This window comes from Microtus oregoni, unplaced genomic scaffold (genome assembly GCF_018167655.1).
Source record: "Microtus oregoni isolate MIOR12 unplaced genomic scaffold, Mior012 000006F_ref0000085, whole genome shotgun sequence".
Classification (NCBI taxonomy): domain Eukaryota; kingdom Metazoa; phylum Chordata; class Mammalia; order Rodentia; family Cricetidae; genus Microtus; species Microtus oregoni.
Genome location: NW_024543065.1, coordinates 19,887,693 through 19,908,916, shown reverse-complemented (window position 1 = coordinate 19,908,916; position 21,224 = coordinate 19,887,693). Strand labels below are relative to the sequence as shown.

Genomic DNA, 21,224 nt, shown 5'->3' with positions numbered 1-21,224 from the left:
CTTTTGATTTGAACATAAGCCTACTATTTAAGTACCTCTTTTACATGCTAATCCTTATATACATATTTATTTCCTTTCTATGACAACGAGGAGAGTTAACCTGAAGACAGAGAATCTGCCCCAGTCTGAGGCTGGCGCTGGACCCAGATCTGAGCGAGCTCACTTCAAAAGCTGGAATTCTTTCCTCTAAGGTGGCTACAGTGGAGAAGGCAAAGTCCACTGCCAAATCTCACTGTAAATCTCAAAAGTTAAAGTGTAAGCCAGGCAGGGTGGTGCGGACTTGTATTTCCCTAACTCAGAGAGGTGGAGAAAGAAGGACCAGAAGTTCAAGGTTACCCTCCTGCTACTTAGCAAAGACAAGACAAGTCAGAGATACAAGAAAATCTTTCTCAATACAAACAAGAAACCTCAATCTCAAAAAAAAAAAAAAAAGTTTTTCGAGTTTCTCTGTGGTTTTGGAGCCTGTCCTGGAACTAGCTCTTGTAGACCAGGCTGGTCTCGAACTCAAAGAGATCCGCCTGCCTCTGCCTCCCAAGTGCTGGCTAAAAGTTATACATACCTGCCAGGTTAGAGTTGGGGAATTGAGAGGATTCCAAAGACCTTGGAGGGTCTCAAGTTCCTCAGCCACCTAGAGTCTCCCTCCCCACACTGCTCCTTTAGGTGTAATAATTCCCAGAGGCCGCGAGATGGTGCTAAGGTTGTGGCCCCGCAGAGGAAAGTCAGGGCACCCTAAAGGAGATGGTCATTAAAACAAGTTTTTACCTTTTCTCTGTCCAGTTTCACGGCCAGTATCCCAACTGAACTCAACAATAATCTCCGAACACTTCAGCGACCCATGATGCGTCTCTCAAGACTTTTCCATCACCTCGCAGAGGTCGATCAGTTTTTGGTCGGTATGAAGCTTTTGGGACTCTAAGGACACTGTCGCTTAAGCATCTCTTACAGGCTCTACACTGCACATCCGTTCCCACTTCTGGCCAGGCACCTGCCTGTCTACAAAGCCCCGGCCACCTTGGAGGTTTACTCCTCTGAACAGACTGGTCGCGAACTCATTGCTCCCCCTAGCCCTCTCACCATCCATCTAATAAGATCTCCCCCAAATGTGCTCCAAGGACATTCTCGGCGTCACCGATTGCAATTAGTACTGGGCGATTACTTTGAAGCTCTGTAAATGCCGCGTGGATTCAAGCACCCAGCGGAGCAGACAGCTGAGCTAAACAACGGAATGAATGAAAGAAAGAGGGAGAGAGACAGAGACGGAGACAGACAGACACACTGAGAGAAGAAGAGAGGGAGAGAGAGAATGAATGAACGTGAACTGGATTTTGCCTGCTGCCGCCATCACTCCATCAGATTTCGGGTGCCCTGCATTGCCTGGGTGGACCTCCAAGTACGGTGCAGCTGACAAATCGCCCGAGGGGCGGAGTCTTCGTGAGCCGCCCGGCTCCCGGCGAGCCTGCGCGCCAGGTGAACTTTTGATTTCCGTGTTCGCGTGGATCGGGGCAGGTGGCGCGGAGGGGGGAGGCGGGGACGGGAAGAAAACTGGGCGCTCCCCTTGAGCGGAGGCGGGTGGCTCCAGGGGTCACTACGAGGAGGGGGCGGGCGGGGCTGGGCGGGGCGGACACGCCCTCTCGCGGGCGCGGGCCGCCCAGAGGGATCGGTGCCGGGTGCCCGCACCGCGCCGGGCCGCGGAGGAGGCTGCGCCAAGCGGGCAGCGGTGGCGTGGGGACAGGCCGGGAGGCCGATTCTGCGGGTCTGGAGCCCGGCAAGGCCATGGGGACCGGGGCCGGTCGGCCGGGCGTCCTGGCGCTGCTGTTCGCGGTGTGCGCTCCGCTCCGGTTGCAGGCGGAGGAGCTGGGTAAGTGACTACGGGCCCGGGCTCTGGGAGCGCGATGGGCCTCCGGGGAGCTTTCGGCGGGGCGGGCGGTCTCCGCCAGGCCGGGGATGGGTTGAAGTCAGCGAGCGAGTGCGTTCCGGATCGCGCCCCCCAAAACTCCTTCCTTCCCCGCATAAACGAGCGCGGCAGCTTGGCGCCTGTTCCTCGGCTGCCTGCGCGGTGTCTCCGCCCGGCCACTTAGTTCCCAGACTTCCCGACCCTGGCGGCGGGTGTGAGTGGCCTGGCTGCGGGTGAGCGCCCGGCCGGCTCCCGGTCTCTGCCTGCAGTGGGGGCGCTTCTGCTGGGCTGGCCGGGAGCAGGCTGCAGACGGGGACCCTACAGCCTCACGCGTGTCCGAGTTGGAACCTTGCGACTCTGGTCCCAAGAGGGTTATCTGAGGGAGTCGACGCCGGCCCAGCCTGCTTTTCCTCGGTAGCTTTGGCTTCCAACGCCACCAGATTTACTCTCAGTTCACCAGATTAAAGCAGGAATCTGGTTTCCCAGCCCTACGTGGCTCTGCATCATTAATCTGCGTTAATTAGTTTTCCTTGGATAGGAGGGGCCAGCTTTCTGCTGTTTTTTTTTTCTTTTAGTTTTTGTTTCTCTCCTCATCTGCCTTTACTACTCAGTAACTGGAGTTAACTAAAGGCAGCGAGTTTATTCGGAATGCTTGGACCCCACCCCCGCCCCCGCCGTGCTTTCTGGTGAAACAGGAATCAAAGTTAAACCCAACGCTGAATTTTTTTCATTGAAAAATGTATTCGTTCACCCAGACATTCAGCATAGTATTAAAAACACACAAAACATGTAACGTTGATTTCATTTAGTTACTGTAGCATAATCTAACGTATGTTAAATTTGCAATATATAAGGTCTTCTGAATACTTTATAAACGTACTTTTTTTTTTCTTTTGCGGTGCTGGGAACCCCTGTGCAAGGCAAGCCTTCCGCCAACTGAACTATATTCCAGCCCCTGAATGTTTTAAATGTTGAACACACTTTTTCAAGTTCATGTTTGAAAATGTAACATTTTACATTTATTTGGTATGGGTTTTTTTCTTTAAAAATTTATTTTTAATTGTGTTTACTGGTATCTGTGTTGGGATATATGTGTGTGAGTGCCGATGCCAATGAGGCCAGAAGTGTCTGCAATCTTAGACCTGGAATTATAGGCAGACATGAGCCCCTGGGTGTGGGTGCTGGGAACCAGGCTTGAGTCTGTTGCAAGAGGAGTATGTCCTCATGCACGCTAAAATATCTCTGCAGCCCCATTTTTAAATTTTCTAATTAATTTATTGTTACTGCTATTATTTGCTGTTTTGAGACAGGGCTTTATTTTTATACCTCAAGCTTTCCTGAAACCCATTATGTACTACAGACTACTCTTGAATTCATGACAATACTCGCGTGCATATGAATGTAGGGACCCTCTGAGGCCAGAGGCCACAGATCTGCTGTGGCCGGAGGAGTTGTGACCAGCTGATGTGGGTGCTGGGAACTGAACTTGGGTCCTTGGCAAGAGCTATGTGGTCTCTTAACTGCTGCAGCCCATTTTCTTTCTATCTGTTTTCCTTTCTTACTTTTGTTTGTTTGTTTTTGAGACAGGGTCTTTTGTAAACTTCCTGCACTTCAAACTCACTGTTTACCCTGAATTCCTGATCCTTGGATCCTTCTTCCCCAGCCTCCAGAGCTGGAGTTGCTGGGATTGCTATGGTGAAAAGGCACTTCACTCAGTAATCTGTGAGCCCACCTCACAGCGTGTCCTCCACGGGAAAGTGCTTTGCCTGGGCTGAGTGAGCACTTTACAAGTTCAGATTCTTACCCAGCTGTCGAATTTTAGACCTTGTTGCCATTGGCTGATGGAAGAAGATGCTGTCGTCAGGGTTATTGTAGAACAGCTTGTGTATTTAGGATTTTAAAATAAATGAGTACTACGGAGGCGTGGAGGTGTGCTGAGGCACTTTGGAAACAGGCAGGAACATTGCCTCCAGTTCAAGGCTAGCCTGAAATACACAGTAAATATCAGGCCAGCCAGGGCTGCATTGCAGGACTGTGTCAAAATAATAGATAGGTAGATGGATGGATGGATGGATGGAGAGTAATTAATTACACAGATGAGTGAATGAATGAATGAATGAATGTGGGTATTCACACACAGAAGGTAAAACTTAGGTTTGGGATATTTACTGAAAAGGATCTAGGAAGGAATTCCAATGATGAATATTGTTTTTTTTTTCTTTTTTAACATTAATTTTTTTTTTTTTGGTATGGAGATAAAAGGACAATTTGCAGGAGTCTTTCCACCATGTGGATTCCAGGGATGAAACTCAGGTCCTCAAGTTTATCAGCAAGGACTTTCACGTCTCACTAGCCCTGTTTTGTTTGTTTGTGGCAAGGTCTCACTCCACATCCCAGAATGGCCTGGCTCCCTATTGCTGGGATTGCAGCCTGTATCACCACATGGACTCTTATGAGTTTTAAGATAGTTCTCAAACACGTGTGGTCTTCCAGACTCCTTGGTGGGACAAGTTTCAAGTGTTTATAAATGTAAGCATCCATCCTGACTTTAGGTCTAGAGATTTCCTCCAGGCTCTTAGTTTATAGGGTCAGATAGTGTCAGGAATGAAACCAGCCAACTTTATTTATTTGTTCTGTTTTGTTTGCTTGCTTGTTTGTTTTTGACACAGGGTCTGACTCTGTGCCCAAGGCTTGGCCTTATAGCTCAGGCTGTCCTCAGACTGGTGATCCTTCTGCCTCAGACTCCCAGGTGCTAGTGTTATAGGCGTGGGCCACCGCACCATGTTTCCACCTAAATTGTTTATGATGCTCGACAATAGTACTATTTAAATTCTCGTTTGAGGGTCTGGTGGCCTTACGAGGCTGCAGTGATTCTTTGCTATGACTGCTGTTTGCCTGTCTGGTGCCTTTATTCTGTTCTTCCAGACCTGTCCTTCCCGAGGGTGCTCGCCAAGCCTGTTGCCTCTTTTCCTTGTTTCTCTCTCCCTGGGTGCCGTATTTCCGTGAACTTTCACATGGTTTTTTTATTTTTTAATAGTATGACATACAGCTCACTCATTTGTATTGATTCTGTTCGTATCAATCTGTATACTTGGATTTGGTCCAGCCTTATTACCTTGATAATAGTTCTGTAGACTAGAATGCCCTTAATTCTTTTTAAGGTATTCTCTACTTTGACAGTTTCAAGCAAGAATGTAATGTGTTTTGATGATTTCCCCCCACCCTTGCCCTTTCTTATTCTCCTCCCACTACCTCTGACCTTCTTTTTTCCAACCGGTCCTCCTCTTACTATCTCAACTGTTTTAATTCGCTGAGTTAATTCATTAGGGTTGCTTGCATAAGCATGGCTGTGGGGTTTTCTGGAGATGGGTAATTTACCAGCAGTTCCTGAAGAAAAGTGACTTCTTTTTCCCAGGAAGCCACTTGCCCATCCTTCCTCAACCAGGGGTGGAGCCTGTCCTTCTGTTACCCATCATGGAATGTTTATTGGCATTCTGTGCAGGTCTTCTGCAGGGCGGCCACAGGGCTGTGAGTCCCGGAGTGTACGTCCACAAAACAGTATTTCACAACACTCTTCCTCATCCGCGGGCCCTTACAGTCCAGAATGCCCTTGGCTGTTGTGGTGGAATCTAAAAATCCCAATTCTCTTTTCACCAATGTATGTGCATATGGGGAGTACAGATTTTCTCCTGATGATTTAAATATCAACAAAATGGAAACAAACAGTTGATACTTTGAAGAGCAACTCCTGGATGCTTACAAATTCCTTTCAAAACCACTTCCCAACTCTTGGCTTATTGCTGTTTGAAGGTCTAATCTTCATCACTAATTTATATTTTGTAGACCTGCTGGCATTTGATGTTTTAGGTAAGTGGCTTTTTAAAAGAGTAAGCACAAGTTTATTCTGGCACCTTCTGCACCAGTGTGCCTTTGTGCAGACCTTCCCAGATCTTCCCTGTCCAGGGGACAGTGAGGCATAGCCAGCCCTGCAGGCTAAGTTCCCCATCCCTGCCATCCTGGCCTCCAGCGTCTGACAGAGACACTCAAGGAATATTTCTGAGTTGAACTGAACAATCTGCTTGTGTGTAGGAGATGCTTTCAAACTGTTTCCTAATTAGTGGGACGAGAGTGCTGGAGTCCTTAATGAGGTTCTTTATGTATGTTCATCGGCTGCTTCCACTCATTAATTGTGTTTACCAAGCCCGGCTCTCTTGACATGCTTCTGTGTGTGAGGATACCTCCTTCCACATGTCAGCACAGCAGATTGGGGAATGTGCTCCTAGAACGATCCACCCAAAGCTCTCAGTTCTGGGGAATCTGTAGTATTCAGAACCATTGCTGTACCCCGTATCTGGGAACTAAAAGAGGTCATGTCAAGGAATCAGCCACCAAATCAAAGGGTGTCCTTCTAGCAGGACTTGAGCTCTGACTAAGGTTTCACACGGTTTCCTAAATTTTTCATACTTTGAACCCTTTAACTTTGTAGTATAAAACAGGTTTGAAAATCATGAAAAACACACACTTTGAAAGTAAGACCTCTGTTGCCTCTGAGAAATTATGGGGTGTATTCTGTTTGGGGGTTTCTGTTGTTATTGTTTGTTTTGTGACCCAGGAAGGTCTTGAACTCTCTTTTTAGGTACCGATGACCATAAACTCCTGATTGCCTGTCTCTATCTTGCTAGTTCTGAGATTAAAGGCATGCATAACCAAGGCTGGTTTTTGTTGTTGTTGTTGGTGGTGGTGGTGGTGGTGTGTGTGTATAGTTTATTTGCTTTTTATGTATTGTTTTGTTTTGAGACAAGGTCTCACTCTGTAAGCCCTGGCTTGCCTGTAACTCTCTGCGTAGACCAGGTACTGGGATTACAAGCATTGTGCCACCACACCCAGCCCTTTTATGTTTCTAAGATGGATAGAGAAATTAATTAATTGTAGATGTTTTAATCATCTTAAGGTAGGAACAACAATAAAACCTTCAGAGAAGCACACCTTGTAGAGCTTTGAACTACTTCCTGTCTACATCCTAAAGCTTTAATTCACATGGTGTGAGGCCACTATGTCCTTATTGGAAGAATTGGTTGCTTTCTCTACCTGTAGACTTTGCATATGGCACACTGTCAGGGCGCAGGGCTCATCGGCTGCTTTACTCTTGTTCCTGTCTGTACGGTTCACGTGACAGTTCACCAGACGTTCTCATTCTTCCTCTCCTGCTGGCTCTACTTCATTCTCCACTCTGTTCCCCTCTAACTCTGGTCTGTCCAGGCTCACCAGTTGACCTTCTTGCTTCTCCAAGATGGCAGTCCCTTCTGCCTTAGAGCCTTTGTGTGTGCTGTTCTCTGTGCCTACAGCCTTGACTGTCCACCGGGCTCACTCCTGCCTGTTTAGATGTTCCCATCAGAGTAGACTTTCTCACCCACAGGAAGCCCTCTCCTGTTCCCGGAGCCCCACGTTCCTGCTCCCTCCTTTCTGTTTTCTTTAGAGCACTTGCCCTCTTCCAGCAGAGCGTATGTGCCACGTACATCTGTGTGTGTTTGTCTTTCCTCCTACAGGACTGTAAGGTCTGGGAGGAGGTTGTGTCTTGAACGGTACCTGACGCACACAGTAGGGGTACATGCTCACTGGGGAAGGGCTGGGAAGGCAGTGGAAACACATGCCCACCTCTTGCTAAGGCCCAGATCTCACTGGTCGAGAATCAAAATTTGGACACAACAGAACAAAGAGATTGCCTGCCCAGTTGTTGTTAGTAAGGGGACAGTCCGAGAGTGTGGGCTTGCTAAAACTCAGGCTGGCGAGGTGGCGCGACTGGTAAAATGTGTTTGCCACCAGACTCGACCGCCTGAGGTTTGATCCTTGCGGCCCCCGTGTGGGAAGGAAAGAGCTGGCTCTTCCAGGTTGTCCTCTGGCTTCCACAAGTACAACGAGGCAAGCTTGACCTGCTCTCCCCCGTGTGTACCCACAAAAGTAAATAAACAAACCTGAGAGTTCAGCTTGCCCTAGTGCGGGAGATGCCTGACACCGAGTGCGGAAGGGTAAATATCGCCGGAAATCAGAGAGATTTTCACAGACTAGACTGTGAAGTAATTAATACGGTGGAAGACTCATGTTGAAGTCACCTTCCAGATGTTAATTCCATTGTTCAGATACATAAAGTATATAGTTGCTTGTCTTGTGTGACTGGGGCCACTTGATGGGAAAAAAGGAAAACCATGTGTTTTTCTAATTCAGCCTAAAAATGAAGTTGAACCTGTGAGCCCTGGTACACTGAATCCAGAACCAAGCCAGACTTGTGGGGTTTTGGTTTGTTGTTGTAGTTTGGCTTTCTTTCGTTTTTTTATTTGTTTTGTTTTTTTTGATTTCTTTGGTGGGGGTAGAGTAGAGATTAAAGAGAAGGGTTGTTGGGGGGTCGAGGGTGGGCTGGAGGAGTCTCTCAGATCCATGAGTCCAAGCCTGATTATTTCTACCTCTAGGACCTGGTACAGGGTTTGGCAGATAAGGACTCTGGATGACTATTCCCTGAGTCAGCCTGGCTGGGGAAGCTGCTCTGCCTCAGCTGAGGGCTGGGAGAGGGGAAGGGTAAAATTCACAAGGGTATTTCCATAGCGTCTGTTTATAGGACTCGTGTGCATACAGCTTTGGAACACTGCTCTCCTCCACCTCCAAAGCAAACAGGAGAGAATGAACTTAAAAGATGAAGATTTTCTTTGGCTCAGGGTTTTAAAGGTTTCAGCCTAAGGTTAATCCACTGGGTTGTTCCTAGGCTGGTAGCAAGGCAGAGCTCGGGAGCATGTGGGAGCATAGACCTGCTTACCTCATAAAGTTCCTGTCATTGCCAGTAGGTTGTTGATCTATGAATTCTTCCATGCATTAATCCATTGGTGAGGCCAGAGCCCTCGTTTTAGCCACCTCCAATCCCACAGCACCGGGGACCAAGCCTTCAACAGCCAGCTTTGGTAGACAGTGCAGATACATGCCACAACAACCATGTCTGTGTTTGGCCATTCTGAGGTTTTAGAGACCCTTTAGGCACCCGCAGGAGAGCTGCTGTAAACTCGGCTCTTGCCGTCCTGCGAAGAGGACAGGTGAGCTAGCCGCTCCCCTAAGCTCCACAGATGTGACCACATTTAGGACAGCAGGCCTCTTTATCTCAGACTATCTGAAATAACTAGGAACTAGTGACATTAGCTCTGAATTAAGCCAAGTCATGGATGTGCATTGTCTAGTGTGTGGTTTTTGTTAAATATTAGATAGAAACAATGAGAATACATTAAACTACATTTAAGAATATATGTAAGCTATAAAGATGAATAAAATTTATGCAGTCTTATTTTTTTCCTCAGATAGACCCCATGTATGTCAGGCTGGCCTCGAGTTGTCCTGTAGCCATGGGCGACTTTAACACCAATCCTCTTGCCTCTCTCTCAGTGCCAGGATTACAGTCATTGTCTCCAGGCTGATCCTTTTTTATTATTTTGAAACAGAGTTTAGGGCTGGAGAGATGGCTCAGAGGTTAAAAGTATTGGTTGCTCTTCCAGAGGTCCTGAGTTCAATTCCCAGCCACTGCATGGTGGCTCACAACTATCTACGATGAGATCTGTGGCTCTCTTCTGGCAGGCAAGCAGAACACTGTCTACATAACAAACAACAAGAAGGAAAGAAGGAAGGAAGGAAGGAAGGAAGGAAGGAAGGAAAGTAAGCGGGTCTGCTAGCCCCTGTGGGCCTTGTACTGCAGTGATTTTTCCACCTCCTCAGTGCTGAAATCACAGGCAGGCACCACTACAGCCTCCTGTATTCTGATGTAATTTTTCTTTTCTAATCTAACTCAATTACAGTAATTTTGAGAACTGTTACAGGAACTGAGATTTAGAGAGATGGAGTCCTTTATCTTGGGTCTATGCACTTTGTGTTTGTAAATTAGGATACAGGGACACGGTTTACAATCCCAAATGCCTTCATGTGGTCCCTACTCACACAAGGAGGCCATTGTATGCTCATGCCCAGGGGAGAACTGCTTAAAGAAATTTTGGAGGAACATGATGCCAGAGGGTAGTTTAGGCACCGAAGCTTTAAATGAATGGTCATTGTTTTTCTCTTAGGGATAATCACATTTGACTATTGAAAATCCTAATTAATAGCTAACCATTTGCCTCTCTGCCACTGTGATAAATTCAAAGTTCAGAATACACAAAGGCCATGCAGTTTCCAGGACTGTGGAAAGATAGGCATGTTGGAAGGCTTTTTCTCCCTCAAGGCGTGTGCTTCCATACCTTATTAGAGTCTCTGTTTCCCTACTGAGATTTGCTATTTTCTGGTCAGTCAACATTGATTGCCTTCTCTATACACGCTTTATGTGTCTGTGTTCAGACAAACAGTCTTATGCTTTTTCTTTGTGTATTTTCCACAGTTGGCTCAAGTCATTCCCAAGCTGACACTTCTGGGTAGTGCGGTGGCAATCTACCTTAGGTCCTGGAGTTTGCGCTTTGCTGACTCCCACATCTCATCTAGCGTGAAAAATGAGTATTAGCAAGTTGGCAATACCGTGCTCCGATTTTAGGAGTAGCTGTTGAGGATAAAGCTAACCCAGGCTGGCAATTTGGGCACTTTTGAAAGGCTCATTAGACTTCTCTGTTAACATCAAGTGCTCTTCCAGGCTCTTCTGCAGAACACATCTTGCCAGGGCCAGCGGGGTAATAATTACAAAGAGCTTTTAGAAATGTAAAATTTCCAAATCATGAGTTTCATCAAGTTCTCCAGGTGATTGATTGTTGGGACTGAAGCTTGAGGAACAGCACTTTACCCCACGAGCCTGCTGTTTCCACTCCTCATTTAGGAACCACGTGACTGGAAGCAGAGCAAAGGACCTCTGTGGGAGGTGAACTGCTGCCTCCGCAGACTGTTTCCTGAAGAATCTCGTAAAGAGTGCTTGAATAATTAGAAAGGAAGGGGAACAATTTCTCATGTGATTTTTGTAAGAATCCTGAATTAAACATGACTATCTTCCCCGGGTTTTGTTCTTTTGAGCTGGAGCCTCACAGTGAGGCCCAGGCTGGCGTAGCATTTATTCTATGCAGCTTAAGGTAGCCTCAAACTAACTCAATGGCAAACTTCTTCCCTAAGCCTCCCCAGTGCCTCGGTGCTGGGTGGGGGCTCCTCATGTTAATTTTGAGACAAAATACAGCTGCAAATGGCAAAAGGTGGTATAGATTTCAGGGGTAGCCTCATTGCCAGTAAAATGAGCGTCATCCGTCTCTGCCTCCAGTTGCTCACATTTAGTTTAGGCAAAAGTGGCTACGGGGTACAGTGATTCTGTTCTGTGCTCTGTGGAGTCAAACTAGGTTCATAGCCTGTTCAGAGCTGTAACTGCACACACCTACCGCTGATGCCTGGGAAAGAGCCAGTTGGGAACTTCACCTGGGTTTTGATGGACGTATTCTTTAGTGTGTGCTTGGATAGTCACTCTTTGTAAAGTGAACCATCACTGTCTATCACATAGGACTGTCACAAAGATTAAACTGACATTTCATATAGAGTCTTTAAAATATCCTGTAGCGACCTTATAGAGTGCTGTTTTTTGGCGAGGGCCCCTACATAATCCTTTTTGTGACCCCCTCCACCCCATTTTTCTTTGCTCAGGAAACACCTGTGCCCACTGTGTCAACTCCTTGGCCCAGTGCTGTTTTCTTTGAGGCAGGGTCTCAGAATCCAGGCTGACCTTGAATTTAGGTCAAGGACTAGATGGCCTTGAATTTAGGTCAAGGACTGAGATGGCCTTGAACTTGATCCTGTATTCATTAGTGCTGGTTGGAGTTGCAGGCTATCTCCACGACACCCAACTCTTACTATTTTTTTGAAAACCATAAATACAAACAATCATTTGCATGTGCAAAAGACAAATGTGAGAGCTTTGTACTTGTAAGACTTGGATATCGAGACTCAACAGAAAAAGTTATCATTGTTGGTGTCTTATCTAATGTCAAATCAACATTAGAAAATACACTATTCTTGAGCAGTGAGCCAGGGAAAAGTACTTGGTACCGAGTCTGACCAACTGATTTACATAACCTGGGACACACAGGGCGGCAGAACAGAACCAGTTCCCACAAATTTTCCTTTGCATATTCGGGAGACAGTAAACACACCTCCCACATCTACTTACGTTTGGACGTAGGGTTTCATGTATCTGATGAAATTCCCTGGAACTCGCTACATTAGTCAACACAGTCTGGGACCTGGAACTCCTGATTTCCTGACTCAAGAGCGGAGATTATAGACATGAGCCTCCATCCACCACAGCCATTTATGCAGTGTTGGGGGCAAAACCCAGGCTTCCTGCCTCCTTCACCATGCCGCTGAGCCACATCTGACTTATATGCGTGTTTATATGCCTCCTGCCTGCCTGTTGTTTCTTCTTCTGTTTTAATTGTTTCTCAGGGTTTTGAGGTGGGGTCTGGCTGGCCTTACACTCTCAGTTCTTCTCCCTCAGCTTCCTGAGTGCTGAATTATAGGCCCCCTTCATCACATCTGCCTAAGATTTCTTAGTTCTCCTCAGTTTAAGCCACAGCAGCTTGAACACCAACTACCTAGTATTGTTAGTAAAGTTAGCTGCCGGTTTTCTTTGATTTCTTTATTCTGAGTGTCTGTGCAATATAGATAAAACAGTTACCTTTGCGGCCTGGAGAGATGGCTCACAGTGATCTTGCAGAGGACTTGATTCTGTTCCCAGCTCACAGCTGTCTTCTAACTCCAGTTCTAGCAGATTTGGTTGATGCCCTCCCTCTTCTGGCCTCCACAGGCACCGGGCCCAGGTGATACACATACACACATTTGAGCAAAACAGTCATATATATATAAAAGAAATTAAATATTTTTAAAAAGTTGTCTTAGAGCCGGGCGGTGGTGGCGCACGCCTTTAATCCCAGCACTCGGGAGGCAGAGGCAGGCGGATCTCTGTGAGTTCGAGACCAGCCTGGTCTACAAGAGCTAGTTCCAGGACAGGCTCCAAAGCCACAGAGAAACCCTGTCTCGAAAAACCAAAAAAAAAAAAAAAAAAGTTGTCTTAGAAGTTCTTTGTTATACAAATGTTTTTTTCTTATAATTTCATCATGAAATCAAGAAACTTCTTGATTCCTTTTTTTCAATTTGGTTAATGCTTCCAAAAACTTGTAACTTAGTAACATTGGTGGGAAAAGTCTTGTTTTTGAACGTCAAATCACATAGTTCAATTTCAGTGTCATTTTTAGAACTCTAAAGGCCAAAGTCCACTTCTCCACACTGGCCCTTTAACCCCATAATGGGATCTCTCTGCACATCTCTCTGGGAGAGCCTCGTCCAGGCAGTCACCAGTATATTCCACAGAATTCTGGTCCCAGGAGATGCCCAGTGAAGAAGAGTTCCCTGGGAAATACTGCAGGCTGCTGCCCCGGTTAGTGCTTCACAGAGCACTGTTAGGGCTTGGCATATGCGTGGTAAAGCAGAAGGCGGTAGTCTTAGTGCTGGGATCACACGTATGGGCTACCACGCTTGCCCAGCTTGAATTCTTAATGCATGACTCCTGCTAAGGCTTTGAGACAGGGTCTGGCCTTGCTATGTCGCCCAGTCTGGCCTTGAATTCTTTGGAGATGATGGTATGACCTCAATATAAATGTCCCAAATCCTAGAACCAGCGATACTAGTGCTTAGGGATATGCTGAGCTGGCATTAAGTAGGCATGAGATAACTACTGGGAAGCGTATTCTAATTTAACTTTCTCAGCAGTTTAAAGCCTTGAGCACACACAGCCTCGTTTATCTTTACCACACCCTGGGAAGGTTGGTAATTTAAAGATGAGGGGCAGTGATACACAGATGATGACTGACGGCCCAGTTGAGGTCATCTAGCCAGTGAGTAATACACCTGGGGTAAAGTCACCTAATTCAGTATCTCTATTTCTTTTTTTTTTAATGGCAATGTAAAGTCTATTAAATTCTCGGGCCAGTGACAATGGCTCAGTGGGTAAAGGTGCTTGCTATCAAGCCAGACAACCTGAATTAAATCCTTGGAATCCGTAAGGTAGAATATCAGCTCCCCACAGTTATCCCCGACTTCCACGCGTGCTCACAAACAAAGGAACAAACGTAATGTTAAATTTTTGTTGTTAGTAGCGTTGGTTGAGACGGGCCTAGTCTGTCTTTGAGCTCAACTGTGATTCTCCTGCCTCAGTCTAATGAGCACTGGGATTACTGGCAGGCGCCACCGTGCATGGTCGGCTATTTAAAGACTTATTTTGAATAATTTATATGTATTTAATTATAAATTTAATTTAATTTATAAAAATAATGATATTTTCTATATGTTGGTGTAGGGGGAGGTACCTACGGAGGCAGGAAGAGGTGGCAGAGCCCCTGGAACTGGAATTAAATGTACTTGTGAGCCACCTGTTGTGGGGGTGGGGAACTGAACTCAGGGCCTCCAGAAAAGCAGAAAGTACCTTAATGGCTGAATTGCCCCTCTAGCCTCATGCCCAGCTTAAATCCTTAATGTTTTGTTGCTTCTATGCTTTGCAACATTAGTTGGTTAGAGACAGGGCCTTCTTTAAGACTGGCCTTAAATTCCAGATCCCACTGGCTCCGCCTCCCAGGTGCTGGGTTTCAGGTTGTGCCCTCACCCCCAGCCCTGTGCCTGTATCAGTACCCATGATCATCCTATGATGGGGGTACCATCCTTGTCTCTATACAGTGGCTGAGGAAACCTAGGTAGGTGTAGGCAATCACCTAAGGCTCCTTAGTCAGTATCAGACCCGGGGTTGTAATCACTGCCCTCCATCTCCTTTCAAGGATGTGGACATAATTAAAGAAGCGAGAAAATGATAGTTGTATGATAAGAAGAGGGGGAGGAAACCCTGATCAGAAGATCAGAATATATTCTTCCTTCTTTCCTTCCTTTCTTCCTTTTTTCTCTTCTCTTCTCTTCTCTTCTCTTCTCTCTTTCTTTCTTTCTTTCTTTCTTTCTTTCTTTCTTTCTTTCTTTTTTTCCAAGACAGGGTTTCTCTGTGTAGCTCTGATTGTCCTGGAACTCACTCTGTAGACCAGGCTGGCCTCAAACTCACAGAGATCTACCTGCCTCTGCCTCACAAGTGCTGGGATTAAAGGCTTGTGCCACCACTGCCCTGCTTGTTTTATTTTTTTGAGACACGGTCTCTCTGAGTCGTGCTAACTGTCCTGGAATACATTCTGTGGCCCATGCTGGCTTCAAATTTACAGAGATCTACCTGCATCTCCCTCCCAAGTGCTCCCTATCACTACAACTAGTATGCAATTTCAGTTAAAAAAATAAATAAATTGAAATGGTAGCTGCACCTCTGGTGTTGGTCAGCTCAACTGTGCAAAGCAATCCGGTGTCTTTCTTGCGCTTCTCCCCTGGTAAAGGCCCTCTCACTGCCCGACTCTCAGCAGATGCTACTGACTTAATGACATTGGTAAGCTTCTTGGATGTGCTATATAAAAATATTTTGTAATTTTTTTCTTGAAAATGTGATTTTCTTTTTACTTACTATTGGCACACATACTGTAAATAATGCCTGTGCATTTAAGTTAAACTGCCTCAAATGAGATTTGAGACACACACATTTGCTTGCCTCATAAAACTGTAAGCTATCTGGGCTGTTAGATTGTTATCATCTTTATAAACAATGACAAATGTCGCTTTAAAAATTAATTATAGGCCCCCATAAAGTCTCACCAGCATTGACTGCCTATCCGTGAGCTGAACAAGGGCAACAGTAAACATGCTAATGTGGATGGGGACAGTAGAAGGGGTCTCCACCCTGCACAGAGACCTTCTAAGGAATCCCCAGAGCTGGAGAAATGCTCTTCCCCAAGGAAGGACAGACCATTTGTTTATCCAAGACCCAGCCTTGAAAACACAGATACAAATAACACTATACAGACTGAACATGTTGTCCTTATGTATTTAGGAAAATATATGTGTATACGTGTATATGTATAACAACAGTAAATGAAAACAAAGTGTTCCTGGATTTGAAAGAGCAAGGAGGGGTCTTTGGGAGGAACTGGAGGGAGAATCAGGAAATGATGTAGTTGTATTATAATCTCAAAAAAGAAAAGAGTAATTACAGGGCCTGTGAGATAGCTCAGTGGGTAAGTGATGCTTTCTGCCAAACCTGGCAACCTGAGTTCAATTCCTGGGACCCATATGATGATGGACAGAAAGAACCAGCTCTGCAGTTTGTCCTCCAGCCTCTACACACCATGGCGTGGTCTGTTGTGTGTCCCCCCCAACAGTCCCAAGACACACATAAACACACAGTAATAATATTTAAAAATTTTTTTTAAAGAATTATAATTAGGCTGGGCAGCAGTGGCCCATGCCTTTAATCTCAGCACTTGGGAGGCAGAGACAGAACTCTGTGAGTTTGATGCCAACCTGGTCTGCAAGAGCTGGTTCCAGGATAGGCTTGGACAGGCTCCAAAGCTACAGAGAAACCCTGTCTCAAAAACCCTACCTTCTAAAAAAATTATAGTTTGGAGTAAGCTATGGACATGATACTTGATTTTTTTTTTCTTTTAGACAGACTTCTTCTCATATTAAAAAGGGAACCAAATTGAAGCTGTACAGACCTTTGTCCTCCACCCCACAACACTCAGTGGCCTTTAACTTAAGTGGTGGAGACTAGCGAATGACCAAGAGCAAGAATTGCCACTGGTTTTATTTGTCGCTCATTAAAGAATAATAGAGAATTAGGTCGTAAGGGTCCCTTTCTTTGGACATGGTGTATAACTCGGAGTTCTTTATCAGATAGACGATGTATGACCGTCTGAATTCCTTGATGATCGTGGACATGCCTTGCTTATTTTCAGATGGTACACTTCCAGTGATAGGACTTGGTTTCGATCATTACTTTGGAGAGGTACTTTAATTGTTTTTCTCTTCATTGTGGGGTAGTCTGGTGAGCACAGGTGGACCTCAAGCTCACTGTGTAGCTGCAGGTGCCTAGTGTGCCAACTATAGGTCTATGTCATAGCTGCTGTCTTGTTGTTTGTTTTATGTGGTCCCAGGGAAAGAACCTAAGGTTTCATGCCTCCTCGGCAAGCCCTCTGCAAGCTGTGCTCCACTTCCAGCCTCCTCAGCCCTCCCCAACCTCCATCTTTTTAGTGCATCAAGAAAATAAATTGCTTCGCCTCACAGTTCTGTAGGGTGCAAAGTCCGAGACCGCAGGGAAGATCAGAGTCAGAAAATGTGTGCCCTAGACAGAAGGAAATCTGACTCATCCTGTGTAAGGACAGTGTGTTTTGACAAGGTTTCTCTGGGTAACCTGGCAGTTCTGGAACTCACTCTGTAGCCCAGGCAGGCCTCGAACTCACAGATCCGCCTGTCTCTGCCTGTTTGGTTTGAAGGCGTGTGCCATCACTACTGGGACCTAGTAACCCAGTGTTAAGATCTTGGCCCTAATTTATTCATTCTTAACGTCCTACAGCCCCGCCTCTCTGCAGGAGTACTAGGTTTCCAACTGTAAATATGAGGAGAGGCCGGCAGAACCACAGCACCTGGGAAGGGACTGGTAGATCAGCAGAGGGAATCTGTGAGACCATGGTTTGGGTTTTGTCAACTGTTGGTTAAAGAATGGGAAGAAGTTGGAGCTGGAGAGATGGCTCAGAGGTTAAGAGCATTGACTGCTCCTCCAAAGGACCCAGGTTCAATTCCCAGCACCCACATGGCAGCTCTCTCAAAGACATACATGCAGGCAGAACACTAATGTACATTCAATAAAAATAAATAAATAAGTCATTTAAAAAAGAAAAGAATGGGAAGAAGTTAGGCTGTGACTGACCCCCCCGGGGAACTTTGCAGCTGGGAGAGCCATGTGGAATTGTCCCCTGGAGGCCAGGGTTTTCCACCCCTGCATCTGAGAACTTAATGAATTTGAGGTCACCCTGGAAAGGAGGATAAGACCTTGGCAAGATGGAGGTTGTCAGTCAGAGGAAGCACTTCCAAAGGCTGATAACTGAGGGCTGACCGAGGGCAGCGGTAAGAGCGAATCCTCTCAATGGCCTTTTATTTTACTTCAGTGGTTTTAAGCTTCTGAGACAAAATTATGACCTCATCAGATCATTAGCATCAGTTTTTTCTGTGGTAAAAAGAGGACTGGAAGAGATTAGTGAACAGGTTTGAAGAACTTGGTCACATGTTTTCTAGTTAGTGATAATGCCTTTTGGTATAGTAATAACAGTACCCATTTCTGCTCAGAGAAACTCAGGACTGACTAACTGTTCTGTTTCGTGGTCACAACTTCTGTTTTGCTTTTTAATTCTCATGTGGTTGCTTCAGTCCTTCTGCCTTTGTTTTTTCCATTTCTTAAAGTTTTGGTTTTGGTTTTTTTAAGACAGGGTTTCTCTGTGTAGCTCTGGCTGCCCTAAAACTCACTTTGTAGTAGACCAGGCTGACCTCACATTCATAGAGATCCGCCTGCCTCTGTCTCTCGAGTGCTGGGATTAAAGGCGTGCACCACTACCGTCCAGTTCTTCTCTCTTAAACAATCCTTTTCAAGTTTATTGTTATCGCCAGAGAGGGAGTACTGGGGGTGTGTTCTGCCTTGCTTACCTGCGGATATCAGTGGACAGTCCTGTGGAGTCCTGTCCTTCCTTCCATCTTTGAGTTTTCGGGATTGACCTTGGCTTGTCATGCTTTTGTCTCCAGCTCCTTTGCCTGCTAAGTCAGGGATTCTCAACCTTCCTAATTCACTGGCTCTTTAATACAGTTCCCCATGTTGTGGTGACTTCCAACCATAAAATTACTTTCATTGTTGCTGTTCTGAGTCATAATGTTAGTACCTGGGCTTTCTGATGGTCTTAGGTGACTCCTCTGAAAAGGCCATTTAACCCCAAGGGGCTCGTGACCCACAGGTTGAGAACCACTGGGCTAAGCATCTGTCAGCCTTGTTTCTCTTTTTCTCCTGGCAGCACACAGGTTTGGTTGAGCATAGCTGGACAACAGCAGTGTCTGTAAGAGCTACGGCTCACGGTAGAATTAGTGATACCTTGGGAATCTGGCTGCTTCACCACCAGACAAAGAGCATGGTGATGATTGCCTTTGTGGTTGAAAAGATTGCAGTCATCAAGAGCCCGCTTGATCTTAGACATGGCGAGCAGTTTTCCCACACCCACACATGGGTGATAGTGTGCGGAGACCTGTCGGGACTTGAATGTTCGAACAGCACAGATTTAGCCAGAATGAACTCTTTCTTGTGTCTAGAAGTGGTTTCGCTCTCACGGTGTTTCTAAGCACTCTGTCCCAAATTACTGGTTGGAATTCTTTAGTAATGTTGGTCCAGGAGGCAAAGCCGGTATGCGATCCGTGAGTTGCCAATCGATGGAGTCAAGACGGGAAGAGTGGCAGTGGAATGGGATCGATAAGTTTAGGGGTGGTTTATACACACGTGCATACTTAGGTCATAGTCAAATAGGCTTCTGTTTTGACTCTAGGGAGTAGGAAATAACCAGTCTGGAAGTATTTGTGCAATAGTCACTGCTCATCACCCGAATAATTCTTCAAGTACAAACTCATAAAAAGCTTTGTGTGTAGTGTTTGTGTGGGTGTGTGCATATGACTGCATGTGCGTGTATGTATGGTGCCAGAGATCTATGTAACGTCTTCCTCACTGTCCACCTTTTGTAAAGATGTTATTTAATTTTACCTATTTCCTGAAATTTTCATATATTTACTTTGATTAAATTCATCCCCATTCCCCTCTCTTATCCCTTTCTTGCTCTCTGGAATCCCCTCCCCCCTCTGTGTGTGTGTGTGTGTGTGTGTGTGTGTGTGTCCCACTAAGTTTAATTGGGGTAGCTTACATAAGCATGGGGTGAGGTTATTTACTGTGCATAGGTTTTTTTACCAGTGGCTACCACTGAAGAAAATGATTCCCCCTCCCCAGCAGCCGTCTCTTGCCAATGGCTCCTCAGCCCAGAGTGGGGCCTCACCCATCCCTCCCCTGTCTGTACTGGAATGTTGATGAGCTCCATCATGGGCAAATCTTGTACAGGTAACCACAGCTGCCGTGAGTTCATGACTACAACAGCCATGTCCTGTCCAGAAAACAGCCGTTTGCGAATTCTCTCCATCCTCCAGCTCTTCCATTCTTTCTTCCCCCTCTTCCACTGTGCTCCCAGAGCCTTGGTGGGGGTATTGATGTAGATGAATCGTTTCTGATTGGACACACAACCATCACTTACTTTCAGAACTTTAGCCATTGCCCACTGCACAACACGGCTTCTCTGCCCAAGGCCAGGGACAGCACTCATCTATGGGTATGAGCACAAACATTTAGAAAGAGCCTTACAATGTCAATTTAGCAGAACAGCGATAGTATCCCTCCCCCTCCTCCCATTACCCTACGGCTTAGGCCTATGAACTCATTGCTCATAGACCTTTTGACAAGGTTTACAGCAGCAGCCTGATTGTTTGAGACTGAGTCTCTCACTGAACTTGGAGCGCATCCATTCAGCTAGGCACCGTTGAGCTGCAGGGGTCGGTCCACCCAACAGTGGGATTGCACATAAGAGCTAACATACCCAACTTTTAATTGGCTGCCGGGGATATGAACGCAGGTCCTTGTAACCACATGGCAAGCTCTTTATCGCCCAAGTTGTCTCTCCAGCCACCAAGTTTTCTCCTTAAGCCTTTTAGTACTGTAGGTCTGGAGTCCGTACAAGTATCTCTTAATTTGCCTTTTCCCCATTCATGAAACATGGACCTTATCAAAGAACAAGAGCTGTTTTAGGAATCTGCTGTTTTTCTTTTCTAGTGGGAGGAACTAGAGTAGACTAAATACAAAGTTTGCTCCTGTAGACAAGGATTGGGGAGTCAGCTTATTTAGAAAATCACCGTCCTCCCTGTCTTCCTTCCGGAAGCGCCAGTGTTAAAGAGACAAGGCATGGCCACCATTCTCAGTCATAGATAGGATATGTTAACTCCTTATGTATGGCTTTGTACTCACAACTTCACTCCCAACAATTACGGAAGGCAGGGTGTAGTTCGGTCAGCAGCATGCTTACCCAGGGTACACAGAGTCCTGGGTCCATCTCAGGTCCACATAAGCCAGGCATGGGGGGCCCATCTGTAATCCCAGCACTGGGAGGTAGAGGCGGGGTGATAACTGCAAGAGCATCCTTAGCTGTGCAGTGAGTTCAACGTTAGTCTAAGATATGTGAAACGGTCTCAAAAAGTTCCTTGCTAATAATCTTCCCCTCACGACTGAGCTCCTTGAAGCAAGAGCTACATCATACCTAGCTGTTGCATAATTTTTTAAAATGACATTTGAGCTCATTGGTTTATGGAGAGT

General features: G+C 46.0%; 1 protein-coding gene across 1 annotated transcript in view; it reads left to right on the top strand.

Annotated features, from left to right (window-relative positions):
- Positions 1-1,624: 1,624 nt before the first annotated feature.
- The window catches only part of Dcbld1 (discoidin, CUB and LCCL domain containing 1), an 81,602-nt gene continuing 62,002 nt past the window's right edge, over positions 1,625-21,224 (top strand). The window contains exon 1 of the mRNA XM_041654958.1: positions 1,625-1,858. Within this exon, the coding sequence (XP_041510892.1) occupies positions 1,774-1,858 (85 nt within the window). The 5' untranslated portion in view covers positions 1,625-1,773. The remainder of the gene's footprint in view (positions 1,859-21,224) is intronic.